Source organism: Mya arenaria, chromosome 9 (genome assembly GCF_026914265.1).
Source record: "Mya arenaria isolate MELC-2E11 chromosome 9, ASM2691426v1".
Lineage (NCBI taxonomy): Eukaryota > Metazoa > Mollusca > Bivalvia > Myida > Myidae > Mya > Mya arenaria.
The window spans coordinates 62,093,568-62,118,963 of record NC_069130.1 but is presented as its reverse complement, the minus strand read 5'-3'; the positions used below and the strand labels follow the sequence as shown (position 1 = coordinate 62,118,963).

The following is a 25,396-nucleotide window of genomic DNA, read 5'->3' as shown; positions in this document are numbered from 1 at the left end:
GTTTGGCGTAACTAGGATTCCAAATTATTTTATATTTTAATGTTGAGCGTTTCCAGTATTCCAAAACTACATATATTTAATGTTGGGCGGTATCGGTTTTCAAAAATCACTTTTTTTATGTGGGGCGTTACCGGTATACCAAAATCGTGTTAAACTTAATGTTCTGCGTTACCGTTATTCCAATATTTATGCAAAAAAACTACAGAAACATGCTCAGTAGCAAAACGTTTAAACATAAACCCGGTTTAGTGGCAATGGGTAAACGCCAACGACATAGTACACAAAATCACAAAAAAGAAACATAGAACAGCACAAAACTCTACAAATAGCACAGTGCATAAATACTATATATATATATATATATATATATATATAGGGTGTTACTATTATTCCAAAACCACCTATAGGTTTTAAATTTTCGCGATACACGTATTCCAAATCCTCCTATACTTTCATGTTGGGGGTCACAACAGTTTATTTAAATCAGGTTTGAGTACTCTTAGCTGGCTTCATCCAAGGAAAGGTATCCTTTAACCGGGTACATTAAGGAACCAAGAAGTATTTTTGTTAATAGCTAAGGTATCGAACCCGGACCAACTAGCGTCTCAATATGTTTCCCAACCTCCGCAGATATCTATATGTGACTCGAAATTCAACTGAAGATCACGCTCCTTTAGAAATTTGTACATACTTTAGTTCTTGTTGGCACACGGCGGAAAATAATTCAAACCATTGCCATGTGCGGACATATAAAAAATCGAAAAAACTAGTGGGTTGGGTTTATTTAAAACTCCACAACATTTACAAAAACAATACTTTGTTCCATTAAAGAACATATTAAGTTTACATAAAGTTGAAGCCTTGTCAACAATAGAGTGTTTTCTGTGGTAATCATACAAGTGATATGTGCACATAACAAAATAGTCGCGACATAGTTTAGAAGAAAACTTATGTAATGCCTTGCTTCTGTCACTTTCAAGCTGCTTGTAATGGTGTAAATGTTGTAATGATTTGTAGATTATTGTTACTATTACTATTTGATGGATAATGTAAACAGTGTGTGTATACCACGTGATAAATTGAATCATATATGCTACGTCGGAAGGCAATATTTTGCTTAAAATGAAGACTTAAATCAAAGGGAACTGTTCTCTTACTACACCATTTCAATGAAGCAAAGTGCACTCTAAGCCGCTTAAAGAGCCATGCCTTCGTTTTAATACCGGGGTTTGAGAAGGTGATTAGTTTCATCAAACACGACAAACCTGTTTCCAAAATAATGTTTTCATAGTGCTCCTTTATCCGGCCGTATTGTGAAAAGGTTTGTCGAAGTGTTTTAAGAAACTACACTCGCAATCCAACTCTGGTAAAAGACCGAAGGCGGGGCTGTGTAAGCGGCGTAGACTGCGTCATGTTTCCTTGAAAATGGTGAAGAAATGGGAAAGTCATCTTTGTTTTAAGTCTTCATTTGAAACAAATTATTGCCTTCCGACGTAGCATTTATGACACAATTTATCACGTGGTATACACACACTGGTGAAAAGTGAATCACAAATGTATGTAGTTGAAGGCAACAAAATGCTTTGGAAGAATGGAAGAAGCCAAATAAATACAAATGTAAAGAAATTTTGTTGTGTTTGTCAGGTCCCTGCTTTTTGTTCGAGTCAAGAGTAATACTTGAAGTGACATTGGCCTAATAGTAGACAGTTGGTCGAATTGTTCATGCCTTTGTGCATGATATAGGGAACGGTTAAAGAAGAAAAATTAGTTGTCAGTACTTTGGGCTATTGAACAAGTGTTCATTTAGATCACCGCAGTGCATCCACAGCCCTGCATGTGTTACACTCAATTTGCATTCACCCTCATTGTAGGAATGAGGAACTGATCTTTTTTAATCATTATTATGATTACATTTAAAGGAGGGAAAGGATGTAGAGGAAAGAATAGTTTCCGTTAATTTATTCCATGAGGATAGTGTAGTTTGCAGAAATGAATTCGATAACAACTGTGTATTACAAGATATATTACACCGGTTAACAGAATTCCAAGAAAATTAACAGGTAGTAACACCTACTCGGGACAAAATAAGTGTAGTAAGAGGCTGGCGTATGAGCCTTCTTGTAAAAAGAGTGAGTTTATGTGTTCGCCTTCTCTCATTCAGGGATCCAAGTCCGGTTAGAATATTAAGATTTGAAACGAAAAAAAGTCGTGCTACCCCGTAGATGACTCGCGCCGTTTTATTTTGAACTCTTCTAGGTCTTATTCGTCAGCTTGCGTAATATATACAAAACCAAGTCTGGATATTCCAACAGCGGCCGAGTAAATGTGTTATTCAACAATGATCATATGAGGTAATCACGATGCCATGACTTGATTTTTTACGGATTGAATGGGCTCATGCCATAAGCAATTTCTGGATGTATGATAGCCAGATCTTTATGACTAGTACTTCAACTTTTTGAACATTATCCATAAAGATAGGTGGTTATGTCTGTCCGTTAGGGTTTCGAGAGATGAGACCATTTAGTTGTTGTGCGGCAAGCACAAGGGTTAACAACATTTTAATGATTCTATTGACTGAACTATATTTTAACTGGACTGTTGCTATCGATGGCAAGGGGCCAGAAAAAAACTACACTGCATGGATTAAGTACAATTAATATGAAATAAGGCGCTGCCTCTGCGGGCTTGAAGTGTTATTGCCGGACACTTTCAAGTTTACTTAACATACTAGCAGTTATGTTGCTTTAAGCAATTTATTTAGTATATACACAACCATCTACAATAATAGTGTATACAGTATATATGAAACTTTTTAAATAACAAGCAGTTCTGTTGATGTTAGCAATTTATTTAGTATACACATAACTATCTACATAACTATCTACAATAATAGTGTATACAGTATATATAATGCATTACTATATAATATAAATGTTTAAGTTTGGAGTTCTTCTTATTTAAGTTAAATAAAGCTACTATGCATTTGATATCAAGTATGTATCATATACACATTTGAAGAATATGTTTCAAACAGAAAATAAATAAAAATGATCACATACCAATAATGTTGCACTAAAGTATACTACAATCAGGGGCATAGCTACCACTATAATTGAATGGCCAAAAAACTATCTAAATATGATGGTAAAACATGGCAAGACATTTACTCATTTACAAATAATAATCAAGCAAAACTCCCTACCAAAAACATTGTTGAATTTTTGCTTGTACAAGCAGCTCCGGCAAATTGTCTGCAAAACATCTCAGTGAGAATACAGAATATATTCATGTGTTAATTTGTTACAATACCATACCCCCCCCCCCCCCCCCCGTCTAAAACAAGTTGCAAAATGATATTGATGAACAAATGTGTTGTTTAGATTTTAATGGAAAATACAAATACTGCTTTCATGACAGAATTATCTAAAAGATGCTTTCAATTAATTTTAAAATAATTTGTGTCATTATGTCTAATGATCAAAATTATCTAAAATTCAATTAATTAATATTTTAAGCAACTTTGCTAAATTTTTAGCAATCAGACACCAATTTCTCGAAACTTCTTAAGCTTAATATGCTTAAATTGCTTATTTCAATTAGTCAAAATACATACTGAAAATGGATTTCGATAGATAAAAAATGCTTTATTTTGATAATCATACAGATTATTCCTAAATAATTTTAAAAATTCTTGAAGAAGTAAATATAACACATTTTATAGAACAACAAAAATAGTTAGTAAGTTTAGCTTAATCCTGTTATAAGGGACTTCGAAAAACTGGGGCCAGGTTTACACGAAAAGAGATCTGTTTTAGACCTGCTTTCTGTACTGACAGCTGTATCTTAAATATTTAACATATCAGTTCAACAATATATAAATAGTGTTCTTTGATTCATTGACAGTCAAAACACCGTAACTACTATATACTGAACTGATTGATTTTCGAAAAAATCATGCAATAAAAGAAACCGAAGAAACAAGCAAAAACTGATAGTATCGTGTTTTAAATGCTAAATTTGGCACAAAATGAACAGAACAGAGTTTTGCAATTGTCTATATGTTGCTCAATTATTACATATTTGCTGTAAATGTCACATTTTGTATTATTTACACAAAACAAGGGGTGACAAACATTTGCATTCTCTTGAAATATGGGATTCTGTGCTGTATTCACTTCAAGTTTCAGATGGTTTGACCACTTCAGGCTGCTGGCACATCAAGATCTGCAAATAAAATAAATGCAATGTTTTAACAAAATAAAAGTACTAACTACTTCTATGATGATACATGTTTGCCAGTTAACAATCATTTGAGGCATACACAATTCTATATGTATACATAAATTTGATATAGTCACATTGTATAGTTTCATGGATTCAAAGATGAAATATATTATGTTTGAATATATGGAATTCATGAGTATTTAACTCTCCAAGGTAATTGACAACAAAGAAGCATTTCGGAGGAGTCAGAAATGCACTTGCTAATAGAATCTTTTCTTACTTGAAGACATTTTCCATTCTCTGGAGGCGGTATGGAATTCCAGACAGAACTATATTGAACAGCATTTTTGTCTATTATGGTCCTCTAGAGCTTCTGCAACCAGTTGGCTATAAAAAAGAAACAATACATTTGTGTTTTTACAGAATGTTGAAATGTATTAAGAATTATTGAGGGAAAGGTAAAAAACCTTGATGTTATGCACCAGTCAATTGTTACCACGGCCCCCCAGGTCCGGGGACTAGCGGGGACTTTGACTTTCGGTCCAGCCAACCCCGGCTAAAATCCCCGCTCTGTGGGCATGAACAGATCGTAAAATTCCCGTCAAATGCACCCGCACCCCAGGGACCCTAGGTAAGGCCCATTCCCCGCTGTATTTAAAGCGAAGACAAAACCACCACATGTAACCGTGGTTACATTTGACTGGTGCATTACTGACACACTTTTAGTCCTATTTGCCTTGTTGATATTTTAAAATTTGTTTAACTGCTTTTAGAATCAGTTCTTAATGTAATGCTCGAAAAGAAGAGCAAACAAAATAGAAAAATTGACAAACACGCAGAGGTTGTTGTTTCATTAGAAAATGACATGATCTCATGGCCGCGACTTTAAATAATTTATAGCTGGCATGAAAAAAAGTCATTTAGGAATGAAACAAACAGAAAACATAAACTTAAATTTTACTGACCGTTCCAAGGCGGTACCTAACAATTGTTGATAAACATACCAATTATTTATATATATATATATATATATATATAGTATTTATGCACTGTGCTGTTTGTAGAGTTGTGTGCTGTTCTATGTTTCTTGTTTGTGAATTTGTGTTCTATGTCTTTGGCGTTTGCCCATTGCCACTAAACCGGGTTTATGTTTAAACGTTTTGCTACTGAGCATGTTTCTGTAGCTTTTTGCATATATATTAAAAGAATCAAATCTGCTCAAACAATGCTTCTGTTTGGAAACATTTTCATAAAGTGATTGTGAAATACTATTAAATTACCGCATGATGTCTGCTCCAATTTAATTTCGGCTGGCTGCTCTGTCATCATCCCCATCTCCAACCTGTCGCAAACAATAACAAATTTTTAAGTTACTAAAAAGATTATTCTCATAAGGACATTCACTATTTAAAGTCTTCGAGTTGGGTTGGTGAAGCTGGCGTTTACACTAGATTGTGTTTGGGGGATGGATGATGGATATTAAAATATGTGTGTGGGGGGGGGGGGGGGTCGCAAGACCTATAAAAGTGTGTCAAGGGGGCACATGAGTATTCAATAAATACAATAAAAAATTCGGTCTAAACGAACGCTTAATAGTTTCACATTTTGCAATGATTACCTGTCAATTAAAAACAATACAGCAATAAATAAGACTAGCCCAATCACTGTTAATTTATAGCATTCAGTAATACATTCAATCTTAAAAACATCATTGTGACTCACGTATTTAGAAAGTACAGAAAGTAACGTTTCTGGTTTGTTTTGTGTATTATGGGTCATAATGCAGATCGTTCAGAATATTCAAAATGGCCGCAGCCGTCTGCATGACAATCACGATGAACAAATTGTTTCACCAACTTTTAGATATTTTTAGCATCTTAATATCCCAAACAATCCTTTTAAAACCGATACTGAATCGTTTATTTTGATGCTAACAAACAAAAAATAAGAAAACTCCGAAAAATAAAAGCAGAAATGGCAATATTTACATAGTGTCAGAAGCGTTGGAAACGGATGTTGCATTGTTGGAGAATTCGAACCCATTCAATATCGTACCGGTATGGCTAGTTAGAGGAAAGTGCACTTTCCGCGGAAAGAACGAAATCGGTGAATGCTCCTGAAACGATAATTTAGTGGTTACTGGTACTAAATCTCCGTAAATCTGGGGGAAAACGTGAACATATGAAATTCAAATATGAAATTCAATAAAAACAACAACATGCATCTCAGATAAACTCACCTTTACAATTAAATCAGACTTATTTGCTCTCCAAACTGGCAGTAGGATTTGTTATGGCTCCATTTGTTGTTGTTCCATATAAACAAAATGGCGTTCAATGCTCGCTTGAAAGTTCATTGTAGCGTGAAATGCGGATTAATATATTCAAGTTTGATTCCATAAGCATTTAGTTTCAGAGATACATAGTGAATTTGTTGGATGTAATAAATGCTTAAATGACAAAAACTATTTTGCTACTTACTGTAATTTACAAAAGTGAAACAGGCTTTCCTATTAAACGCAGTACTATTTTTAACGCATATCCAAATACGGAAGGTCCGATCTAAAAAGTACATGTACCTCGGGTGTTTCCGTACTGAATTTTTATTGATTAACGGAGGTCAAACCCCGCCCAAAACATGTACAATTTGCTTGCCGGCATGCACGCGCTTTATATGAACAATGTATGGCGAGCTTTTCTGGTTCTCATTTTCATGGTTCAGTGGTGCCCGAATTTTTTAACGCCTATCACTCCGGCAAAAAGAAGTAGTCCCTTGCATACACGTACAAACCGTAAGAGGGCTTGTTCAGACATACGCTTTGCGTTTGTCTTCAAGCCCGTATTATATTAATAAGGAAAAGAACAAAAAGGTAATGCACTACCGATGAAAACTGTAATTTTGACTTTCGCCACAAAAAGGATCGGCAAACAAGATTTCAGTGCCTTTTCTGGGCAGCACTTTATTCAGTCAGAAGCGGTTGACCAGTGTCGAAATAAATTGATTTTCGAAAACTATCAAGAACAGTATCGTTATACCCTAGCTAATTAGTATGCATGTCCTGGAGACATCTTAATTGATACTAAAGCAATCGATTGTTCAACCTATCATCCGAATGTCAAATCAACACATGTCGGTAACCATAATGATTCTCTATGAAAACAAACGTTATTCCGACCATTTAGTATTAAGATAAAAATGATGACCTAATAAGAGTTTAACTATAAATATTGGCGAGAGGCCATGCCGTTACACTGTGACGATTCGGTGTAAGATTCAAACAATCTTGGTAAAACGTAGCATATCGCGGGCACATACTTTATGTCATTTGCATAGTTATTGACCACTCTGTATATGAGCCGCCAACTTTTGTTCGTACGCTTTAGTACTGCAATGACAATGCCGTGATAAACCGCGCAGGTAACTCCATTTTTTGTTGAGTAAACGATGATAATTCACGTAGTAGATCGCGCAAAAGAGAAAGCGTTGAACGTCTTTTTTATTTTGAAAACAATATATAACAAACTTACTGACTTTAGTTAGAATCAATGTTGTTTACGAGTAGATATAACAACATTATATAAGTAAGTAAATATTGATAAGATAATAGAAACTGTCGACATCGCAATGAATACCACAAAATGAACCCAAAGTATCATCAGCATAGAATTCTTAGATCAGTTCTTATATCATTGAAAGAAAACGCATATGTATAAGCACACGTACATATTCTTGACTATCTTTGACGCAATTTGGAACGTTCCCGGTCATTTTTTTTCTTAACATATTGTTTATTATTTTATACAAAAAGTATTTGTAAAATAGAGATAATTTAATAAATTGATGTTTAATACCAAATTTAAAGAATTCCATCCTCATGGGGTAACATAGCAGGCGTCTAAATCAAACGACGTCTTAGACGACATTTCGGACGTGGTGTTGTCCAAATCTCTTTTTGAATATTGTATTGGTAATTTACTTTTTAATTAACCCTATTTTATTTGGCTTATTTCTGACAAAAACTTTTTTTTTCAATATTCTAATTAAAAAAAGACATACACGATACAGCAACATTTCAGGTCTTATAACTCTAACTTGTCTAAAGCATGTGCTTAATATATAATTATATCTATAAACATATCACATAATATTTTGTGTCTTTCAATCAAGCAAAATTGTCATGGTTTTCGATTTTAAACATAATGATTGTGCCTGTAATAGTTACTGTTATGTTATTGATGTGTACGTTTGCGGCCAAGTTAGACATAATTAGAGATTTAATAAGGCCGGCAACGTATATATAAGTCCTAACATTTAGGAGTGAACCCCTCCACTCATAACCTATATGCCCCATTGGTATATTCAGCATATACAGGGAATCTTAACACTAAGCATGTACGGGAAACACAACATGTCCGTGTTTCCGTTTTGTACGGGTAATGTTACTTGTATATTTCCGAACATCCATAATATACGGGATTTGTACACGCCAGTATATTCATCATGTACGGGAAACTAAACATTCCCGGGCCCTAGCCGTGAATTTATCCACCCAGCATTGTCAAATTTAATTATTTTGTATCATATAGATGTCATTGTAATTTCTTCAACAGCTGTTAAAACACATAAAAGCGTTAATATTTCTACAAAACGCGACTCCTGTTACTCTGAAACACGGAAAAATGAATAAGTCAATGGTATATGTAATAAGTGTTGATCGTATCATATAGCTGTAAAATGTAACAGCACTCAGCATTTTCAAATCTTATTCTTCTGTATCATAAAGATGTCGCTTTAATTGCATCAAGGGCTGTTAAAACCAAAAAAGCTTTACAATTTCTACAAAACGTGACTCTTACTTACACATTCCTGTTTCTCTGCAAGTTAATGGTTTAACTGTTGTTCATACATGTATCATATATTCTGGCAAATGAAAGAACAATTAACCTTACTTGATTACAAAATTCAAAACTATTTTATAACATGGATGTACGGGAAAGAGTACATTTCTGTATATCTATAGTGTACGGGGTTGGTTACTTTTCCGTACATCCATAATATACGTGAATTTTACACGCCCGTATATTCATCGTGTACGGGAATGGTATATAACGGAGATGTACGGTGCCGTACATCCATCAAAATAGTTTAAGTACTAGTCGTTAGTCAATCAACTCAGTATTGTCCAATTTATTTATTTGTTATCATTTAGACCCTTTTTAATTTCATCAAAAGCTGTCGAAACCCATTAAAGCATTCAATTTTCTACAAAGGTGATTTTTACTGACACCATCCTGTTTTTTTAATGAAACTGTGATTTTTTAAGTCAATGGTATAAATGTCGTTCATATCATGTATGCTATCAAATTAAACACCCAAAGACCTAAGTTGATTACAGAATTCATCTTTTTATTATAACACTGATGTACGGGTTAGTACACGCCCGTACATCGAATCCCGTACACTCAAGATATGCGAGTTTTATGAATATACGGGTCGGAACACACCCGTATATTCAACATCCCGTACACTTGCCGTACACGTTGGGTGTACGGGTTTCAGTACATTCCCGTATATTCAACCATTTTCCGCAGTGAACATCGTTTATGCAAGATGTATTGGAGCAATGACTTATAAAAATTGTAAAAAGAATACTTTTCGATTCAAATTTACAGTATTGCCAAAACTAAAAACATGCCGGCCTTATTAGGTGCCATAATGGCTGAAATATGATATTATTTTCATACAGTTTCATTAGAATTTATTGCTTTTTCAAGATGGAACAAAGAGGTATTGTAGTTGACAAAAAGCAAACCAATAACACACACTGCAAAGTAAACTGTCGATAATGAAAATTTGGTGGCCATCGTGGACGACATTTTGAATTCCAAAGCTACCAATAGGGATCTTGCATAAGATAAATATGCATATCTATATTATTTATGAAACGCCATGTACGTTTGTGGTAAAGTACCTGATTTGGCTGCAAACAGTTTTGATCAGAGATTTGGGTTACAACCGTGTATATTGACGTATATTATATGAATACTAACAAGATTCAATTCAAAGGAAAACATTTCAAGCCTTCAATTTTCAATATGTTTTCCATGTCGTATGAAGTGCTGCCGCCGCCGACACACCGGTAAGCTTAAACGTCACATTTGTAAAAACGAAAATAATATAATTTGCGAGAAGTTATTCCATCTGTTGTAAGGTATCGTTCGGCCCCAAACACTATGTATACATTCTTTGCATCGAGGGTTAACAGTGTCCTTATGTGGTTTTGCCACACTGTCATCAGTATGATTGTATTCCAGATAAAAATGCTGCTTCAAGTGAAGCTCATTCCCTCTTGCATGAATGTGTTTGCGTATCATAGTTCAATTAACAAAATATCTGTTCGTGTCAGTTATGATTGCAATTTCTGATAAAACAGCTTATCGCAATGTCCGCATAGTAGAAATACAACGCAAACAGCATTCTTTCCTCATGTAGAACGTATGGTGCTTTTTTGGAGACCTTTATTTTTAACCGCAGTTTCAGTCTATTTCCGACCGTGTTTTCTACAAAAAAATAAAATTATGGAATTTAATGAATACAATATCATTGTAGGGTATGTTTGACATTTTGTTATTTTATTTATAGGTTGAACAATAATAAATGTGTGTCCTTCATTCCGTTTTCGTCGTCGTGAGTGACTGTTATTTTGTAGTATAAAATCAAAATTAATGTCATTTCATGATGACAACTGTAATAATCAGTATGTTTTTATTTTTTCTTGTGAAATGCCAATGTGTTAACAATGTTTTTAAAAAGGTATAATATTTGTTTCTTAGAACATCTTAAGTGATTTTGTACTGAACCGCTTGTTTTAAAAAAAAAACGATGATGTTTTGTTTCGCTTACGGTCAAAATCAGCCGATGCAGCTTTAGAATCCATAGAATCCATTCCCTGGTTGCTTGTACCCGTTTGATGTTCCAACTGGGTGCCAGTGTTGCTATTCTCATTATATGGCGAAGGTGTGCTTGTGTTGTTATTAACAAGTCCTTCTTCAATTCGAAATACTTCTTCCATGATATGCATCCCGTTTAGTTGTTCTGTCCCTGTAATCAAGTAATGTTCATTATGTACGTAAACATTTATAGAACTGATTGATATAAATAAGGAAACAACGAACTTAACAAAAATCAGTGATTAAATCTTGTTCGTATGTTTGAACGTAGACGGTGTTTCGAATACATGCTCGAAAACAAGCAAGCTTGCTTTTCTATGGCTCGGCTTACCTTTCGAAGTGATAATCTCGCGAATTGCACATCTGATTATATCATCATTGTATCCCATGTCTCTAACACTTTGCGCAGCGTCTGATGCCATTAAACTTTCTAAGTCATCCTTTGGTATTTCGGCTTCTAAAAATCGAAAACCATTGTTTAGCTGACATAAATGTTAAATTTTAATTTGTAAAATCATGTATCCTCTAAATACGATTTTTATATAAAATTGAATTATTGCAGCGACAATACGTATGAAAAATATTTGAAATGGGGTCTTAATGATACTATTCTATATGCTATAAAATTATATCTTAGTATGCAATTGATGTGAGGAGAAAAATAAAAATAACACCAAGTAAATGCTGAAAATGATTTATTTCATTTGAGTGACATAAGTATACCTTGACTTCTCGCTGACATATCTGAAGACTGGGCCGATGGACATTTATCCTGTACAGAAGTGCACAAGGCAGGGTAAGTATTAAGGTACTGAACATTCGGGTTTTAATTATGAGGGGAATACATTTGAAAAGAATGATAATTTGAAAAAAGAACGAAACCTTTAAATAAGAATGTAACGCTATCCAGTTGATTGACATTGTCTTCTTATAATAACATACCACTCTTTTTTAGAATTCAAAACAATCCATGCATTAAATGACTCCCAGAACTCATTTTACGGTTGTTCTTGTGTTTGATAAACATGAGTAAAGATGGAGCGACAGCGCTCTTTATACATAAGCATAATTTGTATGCTTACTTTTTCTTCTGTGTTGTCCAGAGCGAGTTTCACCAAATCAATGAACTCTTGACCTTTGTTGTTGAGCACGTGGTCGCATTCAAGTGAGAATCGCGCATGTTCGGTCCATGGATCGTCTTCGCGTGTCCAATGCCGGAGAGCTGCAATGTTTTTATTATGAGGAATTTTGAAACATGAACATGAATTAACTGATAAGCAAGTGAAAAAGGTAGACATTTTACATTTATTTCAAGACTTAACATAGTGATGATATTTTGCTAACAACGTTTGCACTTTCAGAAAGCACTCCTATTACAAGGATCCCAATGAGACTTAAATTGTCGTTACCTATGCCACAACTGAAACATCTAGTACAATCCCCAATTCCGGCGTAAAAGAACCCGGCCTCTGCCAGAGTACTTGTCGAAACGATTATTTCTGGGCTCTCGTTGAAAGTCGCGATTCTTGAAACAATTGTCGAGTATTTGGGATGCTTAGGAATCCCCATATATACACTTTTAGGTATAGCTGTCTGGTTTGATACAGGGGTTTCCTGGTTTGAAGCAAAAGTTTCGCTACATATAGGTGCAAGTGTGGCGTTTCCGGGAACATCAGATGGGGTTGACAACGGTAATAGTCCTGATCGTAGAATTGTTATGACATTGGATGAAATATTAGCGATTTAATACTAACATATATAAACCACGATTGAAGCAACTGCATTTTTATATATTTATTTTTATTAATTTAGAATGAACATTGAAACAATGGCTAGTAGTGTTGTGCCAAAGAACGATTATAATCGACAATTAACAATTTTTCTGGTTAATGTTAGTTTATGTTAAAATGTAAAGGTGTTACTATGTTAAGTTTTATAGTCGTATACTTATCAAGTCAGTAAGTCACTACAGTACCTGATTACTCATTTACTTTGTAATTCAACTGCTGAAGGATTGGTTCTAAACTTCTTATGATTATCGTTTGAAAGTGATTTTTAAAACAAGTTACCGTTTACTTCTTACCATGTAAGAATTTAGTTTTCTCAGTTTGCTGAAAGAATATGTTCTTGTTAAACATTTGACATAGGGAATATTCGAAGTTGTTGTTTTTCAAACTGACTGATTAATTAAAAAATGATATCTTGTTTATTTTACACATGTATACAAGACTAAATGGAAGACAAAACCTAGAGTATGTGGTCTCATGTTCTCATGTTCTGTTATAGGTACATGTACTGGTAAACACTAAAAGATAGTTGCGTTCCGAATAAAAAAATGTTATTTATACAAAGAAATGTATAAACAATATTGTAAGGGAACATTGGTGCTTAAAACTGGTGCATGTACTGTATCTGTATGCCTTAAATATGATGACCAACGATAATTAAATAATTAATAAATCGATTAATAATCGATCATTGATTTGGTTTCATAAACCGATTATCGATAGTCATTTTTCTGTTCGATTACCAACACTAATGGTTAGTCGCATTTACACTTATAACATACGTTATAACGTTGCATTTTGATATTAAATTATGTATTTGCATAATTGTTAATAACACCGTACCATTTGACGAATTCTGTCGTGCCGATTCGTCTTGTATAGGTTGGCAGGCAGTTGTTTGGATGTTCTTAATATGACTTTCCATATCCTTTAGTGGCAAAACAATACCAGTTTGAGAACCAGTGCCTTTAGCGATTGCAACAGAGAATGTCCCTCCCTTTGCGAGTTTGTCAAATGAAGACATCGTAGCACCGAACGCTGGAACATGATGTACATTCGGTTGTTATGTAATTAATTGGTTAGGTAAAATCCATATCATCTTCAGTAGAATAAAATTAAATCATTGTTTCTCGATGTTTTTATTATGTACGAGGTCAGAAATATTTCAGCCATTAACAGAGAAAAACATCGGATTACAAAAAATGTGAAAAATGCTGACACAACAGAAGGAAGAGCTGTCGTAAGACAGCGTGGTTGGCTTTACGCCACTATGTCTTAAAAATGAATACAATTACCATGTAAAACGTGCCTGTCAAAAGTAGTTTAATGTCAATTTAAAAATTAAACGAGAAACGCCGTAATACAACACAACCAGGTAATCAATAATTGACAGAAGAACTTCAGTCTTTGTTGTGAGATTCAGTTTCATCTTGTTATCTTATTTTTCTCCCACCTCAGATAAGTAGATCCAAAAATCTAACCATGCTAGAAATTCTTATTTTGCCCATGAGCAAAGATAAAACAAGTGCCCGTATGGAACTCTTTTAATGGTCATCACATTGTAATTACCTCCCTTGTTGATGACTGTCGTCTGTAACATCATAGAAACATTGTCTTATGGCAATATCTAGAATGCTGATTAATTATTTCTCGCTTCAAACGTCACCATAAAAAGTTTTCACGCACCTTTCAAAAAATAATGTTTCGCTCTCCTCAGAACTATTTAAAGACTGATTTGACTGTTAACATAATCTGAATCACTTCACGCATATCCATGACAACCACGAATTATAACATATTCATACGCATTAATTTTCTCTACGCTCAAAGGAGTTCCAGCAAAATATACATTTTTACTTAATTTTGTTTAATTGAGGTGGGAGAAAAAGCATCTACCATAGCCGCTTGTGTTAGATAGGTTCATCCCAAACCTCGTTTCCGCAAAACACCCTACGCTCGGATCAGGATAAACCTATCTTACAATCTCGGCCATGGAAGACATATAACCTTGTTATCATGTTATCAAGATTCATGTTATCTGCAAACCGTCTTTGGGTGGCTCGGAATGTTTTAGCATGTGACGTAGGTAATTATTTTGAAAAAAAAGATTATATTAGCTAATATATGTCGCTTTTATTTTTACTAATGTTTTCTTTATTTGTTCTTAGTTTTAGTACAATGATGTTTTTTTTTATTATTGAACTCTATGATCACATAGATTTAAACCTTTTATTTTCTAAGGTAGACTGTGTGTGATGCTCATAGTTTCAAACAATGACTGCACGGTAATTTTTTTTTTGCATTTTTACTCTGAATTGTATTCTTCCTGATAGTGTTGAGATCTCTTATTTTGAAGTACTTGGGGTTTACCTATTCGTTTATTATTATTTGTTTTATTATTTATTTACATCAAGGCAATGGACTCTTTAATAAGATATTTACCTTTTGCGTTTTTTTTTCTTTATTCAGGATTTTTTGGATAAGAGTAAGATTCGCGAATATGAATTTGTTACCCCCCCCCCCCGAGTAAATTTACATTAAAATGACCGTTCAAAGGCGGTACCTAACAATCCTTGATAAACATACCTAGTTTTTATAAAGTGTATATGCACTGTGCTGTTTGTCGAGTTTTGTGCTGTTGTTCCATGTTTTTTTGTTTTGTGATCTTTTGTTTTTGTGTTCTATGTCTTTTGTGTACACCCTGTGCCATAAAACAGGGTTTATATTTAAACTTTTAGCTACAAAGCTTGTTTCTGTAGTTTTTCTCATAAGAATATCTTTTTCTAATTTTAGTAACAATGACCATGACCTTTACCCTAAGGGCCCACAACGCAATCTTATGTATGTAATCTTCCAATATTCAAAGATTGGTCACAATATGTCAACCCTAGCTAAGGTTATTCAGTACCAAACAGCTATTAGGCTCGCTCCACAGAGGGAGCCTTTTTTAGTGATTGGGTTATGAGATTGCACAGGAGACGGAAATGAATGATTTTAGTCTTTCGATTGTAAGTGTATGCACAGAAAAGTGTTAATGAAAATTAAGAATTAGAGAATGATATTATTTTGACAACTGTTGGAGTGATTTCTATTTATCTTTTTTTTCTTTTACCTAATTGGCAAAATGTGTAATGAAATAATGTAATTTGTCTATTTCGAGGCGTATAAACAAGGGCCCTGAGGTCAATAACTTCTTTCAATTCTTGAGCATGCGCAAAAGAATTCTACGCATGCGGTGCGGGGTGATACAGAAACCAGTGAATTTCGTGAAATCACTCAAAACGTGAAATCCATTAATAACTCATTGAATTTAATTAATAAATTATTTTTGTTGTATTTACTATGGACAGTGCGCCATGAAGGGTATATGTTTCAAATTTTATTGAAATCTGTCAAAATATGAAGAAGTTAAAGCAATTTTTCGATTTTTTTTTCGAAAATAGATAGGAAATCGAGGTGAAATCCAGATTTCGAGAAGTGAAATCCACTCATAATTCATTTATTTTAATTCATGATTTTACTTTTTTTGTAAATATTATGGAAAGTGCCTAATAAAGGGTTTATATTTCAAATTTCATTGAAATTGTTAAAAAAAATAAGAAGTTAGACAATTTTTCATAAATAGATCGGTATCGAGGTGAAATCCAGATTTCGAGAAGTGAAATCCACTCATAAATTTCATTCATTTATTTTGATTAATATTTTTGATTTTTTTTGTATTTATATTGGAAAGTGCCTCATAAAGGGTTTATATTTCAAATTTTATCGAAATTGGTCAAACTATGAAGAAGTTTCCACAGGTGCAAATAACTTCTTACGGCTATATATTGACATTGCAACTATTGCAAATCCTAGTATTTGAACTTTCGCTTTTTGTTTTTAAATACTTCCCACAGGTGCAAATCACTTCTTACGACTATTGACATTGCAGCTTTTGCAAACCGTAGTATTTGAACTTTCGCTTTTTGTTTACAAATACTTCCCACAGGTGCAAATCACCAAATTTTGCACATCTAAGTATTTGAACGTTCGTTTTTTGCTAAGAAATACTCTGCATAAGTGCAAATCCCTCATAATGGCTATTGACTCAACCACTTTTGTACACCTTTGTATTTGAAGTTTCGATTTTTGCTAACAAATACTTTGCACAGGAGCTAGTCACTCTTTAAATAATGACTATTGACACACTAACCTTTGCTCATTTTAGTATTTTAACTTTCGGACATGTTGAACAAACTTTGAACAGGTGTATTTTAATCTACTTTATCAGCCATTGACACAACAACTTTTGCACTCCTCATATTTAAACTTTCTGCATGTTGACACCAATATTAACACGATGTGCACGTTAATACAAAGATTGCTTTTAAATACATGTTATTTAATGGACATTATTTTAATTTTGTATATGTGAATTTAAACACAATCAGTAAATATGTAGCTAACTATGTACACGTATGTTTCTTTTCTTTTTGTAAAAATGCAGCATCATTATAAAGATCATTTGAAATGTTAATTTGATATACATGCTATTGTTGCTGATTTCTTAATATTGATCACCAGTAAAGTTTTCCAAATTGTTGTCCAGTCTTGACAGTTAAAGGCAGCAGTTCAATTTACATGTTATTGTTAACTTATAATTTGGCCACACTTATACTTGTATAATGTCTGACGGTTGAACGCCGCAGTTTGGTTTACATGCTGTTGTTAACTGCTTTTCAGTATTGATCCATGCTATTGTTAATTACTCTTCAGTATTGATCACCCACAGTAATTTGGCCACACTTATACTTGTATAATGTCTGAAGGTTGAAGGCCACTTGTATAATGTCTGAAGGTTGAAGGCCGCAGTTTGATTTACATGTTGTTGTTAACTACTTTTCAGTTTTGATTTTTTACAGTAATTTGGCAAGACTGTTGTATTATCACTGACGGTTGAAGGCCGCAGTTTGATTTACATGCTATTGTTAACTACTCTTCAGTATTGATCTCCCACAGTTATTTGACCATACTGGTGTATAATGTCTGACGGTTGAAGGCCACAGTTTGATTTACATGCTGTTGTTAACAACTTTTCAGTATTGTTCTCTTACAGTAATTTGGCCAAACAGTTGAAAAATGTCTGACCCTTGAAGGCCGCAGTTTGATTTACATGCTATTGTTAACTACTCTTCAGTATCGATCTCCAACAGCACTTTGGCCAAACTGTTGTACAATCTCTGACGATTGAATGCCGCAATTTGATTAACATGCTGTTGTTAACTACTTTTCAGTATTGATATCTTACAGTTATTTGGTCAAACTGTTGTATAATGTCTGACGGTTGAAGGCCGCAGTTTGATTTACATGTTGTTGTTAACTACTTTTCTGTATTGATCTTCAACAGCACTTTGGCCAAACTGTTGTATAATGTCTGACGATTGAAGGCCGCAGTTTGATTTACGTGCTTTTAATTCCTGTTTCTTTACACTGCAAAAGCAATTTTACTCATTTAAGGTCAAATTACCGAACAAACACACACATTCATGTACTATTATAATAATTGTTTTTCCCCTGTGAGATATATGTTTTACTGTAATAGCTGTTGCATGTTTCTTCGTGTTCATCGAATATGATAATTTCACACAAGTCATTCATTTTCTTTAATGTCCTTTTTAAACAGTTTCTTTAGTTTTCAATAACTATTTGCCAATGTATAAAACTGTGTATAAAGTTGCTTTTTTGTTCTCTTAATGAATGCTCATAATGTCACTATATTGTATACCAACCATTTCGATGAACTTTTGTTACACAAAGATAACATTCATTTGTGGAAACAACTAAATTTATTCCATTTAAAAGACTTTTCAATAATCCTTTTCTATTGCTTTAAAAATTCTGACATGATCATTCCCATTCGTTATCATCGAACTGCTAGAATAAAATGTAAATACCTTGCACATTTGCAACAAATGTTCATTTCATAAAACTGTTCCTACAAATTGTTCTGCTTTTTTACCCTTTGAAAGCATTCATTTGTATGTTAATGTTATTCACATTAAAAAAAATTACTAACATAAGTTTTGCATTTCTTTTTAAAAGTTTGAAATCATCTATGTGTATGTTGTTGTTAAAATTCTTCATCTTAAAAACAAATGTACTTTAATTTTTATTTCTCAAAACCAATCCTGCCTTTTGTATTGGACTCTTCTAAAGACTGCTTCACTGTGGTGTGCTTTGTTGTATATAAGTATGTATATATGTTAACATCATTATTGTAAAAAAGGTACCAAAATGTAAAAATTGTGACGGAGACCGGGTTCGAACCCGCGTCGCCAAAATTGCAGTCAAGCGTCGTACCCACTGAGCTTAGTCCAACTAATTGTACATTGACGGATTTTTTTTTACGAATTTTGATATGGCAAATCCTTCATGTACAAATTGTTTTGTACCAGAAGTGGGTAGATGTTCCGATCGGGATTCCGGGTTAAAGCATATTGCGTCCATAAAATATAAAAAAAAAAAACAAGAAATATTACTAGATAATGTTATTTTATATTAGTTCCGTGCACAAAAAATAAATATCCAACGAATAATTATGAGTTTGATGGGGTTTTCTAGATTTCATTTTGTCAAAACATAACGCAAGGCTGCAGTTCACAGTTTTACAACAATCGGAGCACTTCGGTCATGGCCGTTTCAATGTCTATTACTCAAATCTGTCTTAAAGTAAAATAAAGCTTGAAAGATGTCCTGCATTATTTGAATACGATTTGTGAACTCATCCATGTTTGCATTGTATATATGTTATAAAACGAGCCTAGGCTCATTAATATTTCCATGTGTCAGTACTAAAACCGCCCATTTCACAAAACACTATCTGTACTTTGCTAGGGATCGTTTTAGAGCGAGCCTTTTTTGCTGTCTCCGACAGCAATTTTGTACTTGTATATTTCTTGTAACAGCGACCTTGACCACAGGGGCTTCAAATGCAATCCAATGAAAGGTCTAAATAAACTCTTGCTATGTACGTATTATGGTTACAATTTGTCGACCTTAAATTATTCAAGAATAACCATAATTTTATTTTTAGCAACAGTGACCGAGACGTTGACTATGACTCTCGGGGACCCAAACATAATCTAATGCAAGGTCTCTATAACCGTTTTCAATATACCAAGATTGGTCTCTATATGCCAACCCTTATTAAAGTTATTTACTTCTAACCATTGTTCTATTTATAGTAATAGTTACTTTGACCATGATCCTACGGAGACCCAAATCACATGGAAAGACTCCATAAACTCTTCTTATATATCAATTTCGGTCATTTTATGTCAAACCTACAAATTGCCTGTCAAAAGCAATACAAAAGTAAAATCAATCAATCAAGGGCCGTAATTTGTGTTTAGGGTAAATCTGGAGTTATGTAACCCAATTGTAGGATAGTCGTCAATACTTGTGTATAGACTAAAGTATTAAGTCAATTGAAGGTTATTGGAGTAATAAATGAAAATGCCAACTTGCTCTAAAACTATAACTGGACGCCGACGCAGACACAGACGCCGACACTATTGCGAGAAGTAAAGCCTTCTTATTCCTCGAATAGTACTAATTGAGCTTATTTTGAATGTAATTAACACACATATATATTAATTTGAGATTGGTGGACGTTCCGGTAGCTAAGACTCTGTAGTAAAGTTATTTTTGTGACAAAAGGACGAACGTTTTAAAAGAATGCTCGAGGGAATGGTTCTTCTCAAGGTACCCAGTACGGATCAAATGTCGTGGATGTTTCATAAGTGCTGAATGTTAACCACAAGAGTTTCTTAGAATATTCCAAAATCGGTTTTAGTGTCGATTCAACATTTATATAATTCAATACAACAGTTTGGTCTGCACAGTACGACCAATAGGGCATGTATAGGGCATGTATAGGGCATGTGTAGGGCATGTATATGGCATGTGTAGGGCATGTATAGGGCATGTGTAGGGCATGTATAGGGCATGTGTTGGGCATGTATAGGGCATGTGCAGGGCATGTACAGGGCGTGTATAGGGCATGTATAGGGAATGTGTAAGGCATGTATAGCGCATGTGTAGGGCATGTATAGGGCATGTGTAGGGCATGTATAGGGCAATTATAGGGCATGTGTAGGGCATGTGTAGGGCATGTATAGGGCATGTATACGGCATGTGTAGGGCATGTGTAGGGCATGTGTAGGGCATGTATAGGGCATGTGTAGGGCATGTGTAGGGCATGTTTAGGGCATGTATAGGGCATGTATAGGGCATGTGTAGGGCATGTATACGGCATGTGTAGGGCATGTATACGGCATGTGTAGGGCATGTGTAGGGCATGTTTAGGGCATGTATAGGGCATGTGTAGGGCATGTATATGGCATGTGTAGGGCATGTATACGGCATGTGTAGGGCATGTTTAGGGCATGTATAGGGCATGTATAGGGCATGTGTAGGGCATGTGTAGGGCATGTATAGGGCAAGTGTGGGGCATGTATAGGGCATGTATAGGGCATGTATAGGGCATGTATAGGGCATATGTAGGGCATGTATAGGGCATGTATAGGGCATGTATAGGGCATGTATAGGGCATGTGTAACAATTTATGAGATTTCCAAGTTCTTGCGATTACTACCGCGCTAACATTCTCCTCCGCCTCACCGTATACTATTTTTACGTCAACTTTCATTCTTTACTTTACATTCTAACGGCTTCTACGCAACTGCAAATATGTTTCGATGAACGCAATATCTTCGGATCGCGAATCATCGCTTTTTGATATAATATGAAAATTGTGAATCAAGTTATTGTTTATGTCAGCAGGCTGCGGAAGACTATACTCAACATATTGAAAAGTGTAAATCTATGAACAGTATTATTTTCATTAGCGTTCCGATTTAACGTTTAACGTTTTTTAGTGATTATATATATTCCACTTTGCTGTGACCTCATCTGATAAATTATTACGGTTAGGTCGTTCTAGTTACCGGATGGGTAAAACATAATTACTTTAAGGTTTTCTAAAAATTAATATCAGGTATTCTTAGCAGGTATTGAATGAAATGAATCATTTGTGTTAATATTAGGAATGAATTGCGTTATTGATGTCATTAGCGGGGATTTGAACGCAGTTGGGCTGGTTAAAAGTACGCGTTCAGTCCTTCGGACACCAAATACTTTAACCAGCGTAACTGCGTTCATACCCTGATAGTGACATCAGTCACACAATTTACTCCTTAAATACTATATAGATGTAGAATCATTCTAGCCGAAACCCTCTTCACAGAAAGCACACGAGTTTTCCAAACATAGTGCGTTTTTGTCCCATTGCAGTGAACTTTTTCAATGTTATATTTACAACATTGGAAAACCACTCCTTATCAGATAACGTGTCGCTATTTATGTCAGATTATGGATTTCCATTTGATTCATTCTATTTTTAGCGCTTATATCATGTATCACGTATATGTTATGTCTAAATTTCAGGTCTACTCGCTTGTAATAAACTTAATAATAAACTATCATAAAGGTTTTAAATTCTAAAGTAATGGCAAAAAGAGAATATTACTCTTACACAAAACAAACAGTTAATCGCCGAACTAATCAATCACTCATCCATAAATTAATAAACCAAATATTTATTAATTAATGTATAAATTTATATGATATATGAATAAATAGATCAATAAATCAACACAATGAATAAATCAATAAATAAATATATATAAAAGAAATCAAAATAAAGAAAAGAAGAAATAAATATATATCGAAGATATAAATATTATACACCGGCCTATTTTTACATAAATAGTATCTGTCCATATACGTTCATAATAAAGATATATAAATAATACCCCGGCCTGGTTTTACATAAATAGTATCTGTCCATATACGTTCAGAATAATATTGTATTTAACTTAGCGTTACAGTTCTTTTATATAACTAGATAATGAACAAGATTTGCATATAATGATATGTTTCAACATTTAAGAAGCAAGTGTGAGTTTTTTTTCATATTTACATTTGTATCAATATATTAATTTTGTTATGGTTTAACAAGTTCACTATTTTAAATACTGTAAACTAGTACGTTAAATCTTAAGAGGAAACGATACAATGTCGTTTAGGTAGAAAGTAAGAATATAACTCACCAAAATGAAACTGTCGTAATAATTCCCTTACAAAAACTGTCGAAATCAAATATCATTATGAAATAGTTAATCATCAACTTTAACTTATCTTTATTTGTATTGGGATCCCAACCATTTATCATATTGTCTTCCGGGTTAATTACTACGGAATGCCCTTAGGACCATCGCCTATGAATGTTTTGATCTGAAACGCGATACTTGATAGTACGATGATGAAAACGCGAAATCATGTACTGTCGCGTTTTCATCATTGTACTGTCGTATTTTCATCTTCGTACTGTCGCGTTTTCATCATAGTACTATCGCGTTTTCATCATCGAACTGTCGCGTTTTCATCATCGTACTATCGCGTTTTCGTCATAGCACTGTCGCGTTTTCATCATTGTACTATCGCGTTTTAATCATCGCACTGTCGCGTTTTCATCATTGTACTGTCGTATTTTCATCTTCGTACTGTCGCGTTTTCATCATAGTACTATCGCGTTTTCATCATCGTACTGTCGCGTTTTCATCATCGTACTATCGCGTTTTCGTCATAGCACTGTCGCGTTTTCATCATTGTACTATCGCGTTTTAATCATCGTACTGTCGCGTTTTCATCATCGTACTATCGCGTTTTCGTCATAGCACTGTCGCGTTTTCATCATTGTACTATCGCGTTTTAATCATCGTACTGTCGCGTTTTCATCATCGTACTATCGCGTTTTCATCATCGTACTGTCGTGTTTTCACCATCGTACTATCGCGTTATCACCATCGTACTATCGCGTTTTTATCAGCGTACTATCACGTTTTTACCATCGTACTATCACGTTTTCACCATCGTACTGTCGTGTTTTCATCAGCGTACTATCACGTTTTCATCATCGTACTATCGCGTTTTCATCAGCGTACTGTCACGTTTTAACCATAGTACTATTGCGTTTTCATTATCGTACTGTCATGTTTTCATCATCGTACTATCGCGTTTTCATCATCGTACTATCGCGTTTTCATCATCGTACTATCGCGTTTTCATCAGCGTACTGTCGCGTTTTCATCATCGGACAATCGCGTTTTCATCATCGTACTTTCGTGTTTTTATCATTGTACTATCGCGTTTTCACCATCGTACTATCGCGTTTTCATCATCGTACTATCGCGTTTTCACCATCGTACTGTCGCGTTTTCATCATCGTACTATCGTGTTTTCACCATCGTGCTATCACGTTTTCACCATCGTACTGTCGCGTTTTCATCATCGTACTATCACGTTTTCAACATCGTACTATCACGTTTTCACCATCGTACTGTCGCGTTTTCATCATCATACTATTACGTTTTCAGCATCGTGCTATCACGTTTTCACCACCGTACTATCGCGTTTTAATCAGCGTACTATCACGTTTTTAACATCGTACTATCACGTTTTCACCATCGTACTGTCGTGTTTTCATCATCATACTATCACGTTTTCATCAGCGTTCTATCACATTTTCATCATCGTACTATCACGTTTTCATAAGCGTACTGTCGTGTTTTCATCAGCGTACTATCACGTTTTCACCATCGTACTGTCGCGTTTTCACCATCGTACTATCGCGTTTTCATCATAGTACTGTCGCGTTTTCATCATCGTACTATCGCGTTTTCATCATTGTACTGTCGCGTTTTCATCATCGTACTATCGCATTTTCATCATAGTACTGTTGCGTTTTCATCATCGTACTATCGCATTTTCATCATCGTACTATCACGTTTTCACTATCGTACTGTCGTGTTTTCATTAGCGTACTATCACGTTTTCACCATCGTACTATCGCGTTTTCATCATCGTACTATCGCGTTTTCATCATAGTACTGTCGCGTTTTCATTATCATACTATCGCGTTTTCATCATCGTACTATCACGTTTTCACCATCGTACTGTCGTATTTTCATTAGCGTACTATCACGTTTTCACCATCGTACTATCGCGTTTTCATCATCGTACTGTCGTGTTTTCATCATTTTACTATCGCGTTTTCATTTTTGTGCCATCGCGGTTTCATCATCGAACGGTTGTGTTTTCTTTATCGTACTATCACGTTTTCATCATCGTACTGTCGTGTTTTCATCATCGAACTGTCGAGTTTTCATCATCGTACTGTCGTGTTTTCATCATTGTACTATCACATTTTCATCATCGTACTATCGCGTTTTCATCATCGAACTGTCGTGTTTTCTTCATCGTACTATCACGTTTTCATCATCGTACTGTCGTGTTTTCATCGTCATACTATCGCGTTTTCACCATCGTACT

The 25,396-nt window shown here is 34.5% G+C and overlaps 1 protein-coding gene across 5 annotated transcripts; it reads right to left on the bottom strand.

Annotated features, from left to right (window-relative positions):
- Nucleotides 1-3,347: 3,347 nt before the first annotated feature.
- LOC128203637 (baculoviral IAP repeat-containing protein 3-like) lies at nucleotides 3,348-23,177 on the bottom strand. 5 transcript variants are annotated; one of them, XM_052905137.1, is made up of 11 exons: nucleotides 23,116-23,177; nucleotides 13,808-14,002; nucleotides 12,587-12,877; nucleotides 12,260-12,399; nucleotides 11,901-11,949; nucleotides 11,509-11,634; nucleotides 11,131-11,328; nucleotides 6,216-10,787; nucleotides 5,508-5,569; nucleotides 4,508-4,614; nucleotides 3,348-4,227 (listed from the first exon to the last, which is right to left on the bottom strand). In XM_052905137.1, the coding sequence occupies exons 2-8, from the start codon at nucleotides 13,986-13,988 to the stop codon at nucleotides 10,630-10,632; spliced, it is 1,143 nt and encodes a 380-aa protein (XP_052761097.1). In that variant the 5' UTR covers nucleotides 13,989-14,002; nucleotides 23,116-23,177; the 3' UTR covers nucleotides 3,348-4,227; nucleotides 4,508-4,614; nucleotides 5,508-5,569; nucleotides 6,216-10,629. The 5 variants fall into 5 exon arrangements, with proteins under 5 accessions (XP_052761097.1, XP_052761096.1, XP_052761100.1 ...); XM_052905136.1 differs by lacking the exon at nucleotides 23,116-23,177 and adding an exon at nucleotides 18,252-18,302; XM_052905140.1 differs by lacking the exon at nucleotides 23,116-23,177 and adding an exon at nucleotides 13,261-13,288 and having other exon boundaries at nucleotides 13,808-13,927.
- Nucleotides 23,178-25,396: the final 2,219 nt, after the last annotated feature.